The 1554-nt window shown below is 52.1% G+C and overlaps 1 protein-coding gene across 1 annotated transcript in view; it reads left to right on the top strand.

Annotated features, from left to right (window-relative positions):
• LOC109926104 (calpain-2 catalytic subunit-like) overlaps positions 1 to 1554 on the top strand; it is a 17517-nt gene that overhangs the window by 7692 nt on the left and 8271 nt on the right. Inside the window, exon 6 of the mRNA XM_048596601.1 lies at positions 1334 to 1518. Within this exon, the coding sequence (XP_048452558.1) occupies positions 1334 to 1518 (185 nt within the window). The remainder of the gene's footprint in view (positions 1 to 1333; positions 1519 to 1554) is intronic.

Below are 1554 nucleotides of genomic sequence, written 5' to 3'. Positions count from 1 at the left end.
CCCTCCCTCTCTGCTCTCCCTCCCTCTCTGCTCTCCCTCCCTCCCTCTCTCTGCCGTCTCTCTGCTGTCTCTCTGATTCCGGATTGTATATATTCGCTAAATAAAAACCGAAAGAACTGCAGATGCTGTAAATCAGTAACAAGAACAAAGTTGCTGGAAAAGCTCAGCAGGTCTAGCAGCATCTGTGGAGGGAAGAAGCAGAGTTAATGTTTCGGGTCCGGTTCTGAGGAAGGGTCATCGGACCTGAAACATTAACTCTGTTTTCTCCTTCACAGATGCTGCCAGACCTGCTGAGCTTTTCCAGCAGCTTTGTTCTTGTGTAGATATCTCTGTCCATCTGCTTCCTGACCTTCCTGCTGCTGGAAGTCTGATTTACTTCAGCATTGCTACTAACACAGGAACAGCAGGAGGCCATTCAGCCCCCTCCTCGAGCCTGTCACACAGGAACAGCACGAGGCCATTCAGCCCCCTCCTCGAGCCTGTCACACAGGAACAGCAGGAGGCCATTCAGCCCCCTCCTCGAGCCTGTCACACAGGAACAGCAGGAGGCCATTCAGCCCCTTGAGCCTCTCACACAGGAACCGCAGGAGGCCATTCAGCCCCCTCCTCGAGCCTGTCACACAGGAACTGCAGGAGGCCATTCAGCCCTCTCCTTGAGCCTGTTACTTAGGAACAGCATGAGGCCATTCAGCCCTCTCTCTTGAGCCTGTCACACAGGAACAGCAGGAGACTGTGGATCCATTTGAGTGTGTTGGCCCAGTGATTGGGATGTGTTGACCTTTGCCCTCACTGCCTTGCCTCCCATTTTGTCCTAATACGTTCCCCTGACCAAACTGAGTGTTGATGGTTTGGATCTTAGTGCTGACCTGGAATTACTCGGTGACTGTGGGAGCATTTTCCAAGCCTGTGAGTGAAGAACTAGTTCATCATTTCACTGCACAAGGTGGAGCGTGAACACTTATTGCCCTGTCCCTAGTTGCCCCTTGTGAAGGTGGAGGTGAACTGCTTTCTCGCTTCACTGCTGGCCATGTTCTGTACACCAGCTAGCCCACGCTTGCCAAGTCTCTGTGGGATCCTGCTGTGTCTAGTTTCTCACAAATTGGAAAGTCCCTGTTCTGCCCCCTTCAGGGTCAATGTGGATGAGCTGACATTTTCCAGCAGTGCACTGTGTAGGGGAGAGCGTTACCGACTCCGTGCTAATAATGTCTGAGTGTTCTCCACCCTCAACACAACTCACTGCCTAAATATCATCATTCATTCAAACTTTCCAATTCCCAACTGAACAATGTTACTGTGCCCTCCCGGTCGGATTGAGTGCTATCCCTGATCAATAATCGGAATGTTTTCTCTCCCCAAGGATGGCATTCCCTGAGTTTGTGAGACATTATTCCCGCCTGGAGATTTGCAATCTGACCCCAGACACACTGAGCAGTGAGCAGGTCCTCAAATGGAATTCAACTCTGTTCACCGAGAGCTGGAGGAGAGGCTCAACTGCTGGAGGGTGTCGGAACTATCCAGGTACCCAACTGCTGCAGCACAGCCCCGTGCCCCCCC

This window comes from Rhincodon typus, chromosome 5 (assembly GCF_021869965.1).
Source record: "Rhincodon typus isolate 14 chromosome 5, sRhiTyp1.1, whole genome shotgun sequence".
NCBI lineage: Eukaryota > Metazoa > Chordata > Chondrichthyes > Orectolobiformes > Rhincodontidae > Rhincodon > Rhincodon typus.
This window is presented reverse-complemented; position numbering and strand designations above follow the sequence as displayed.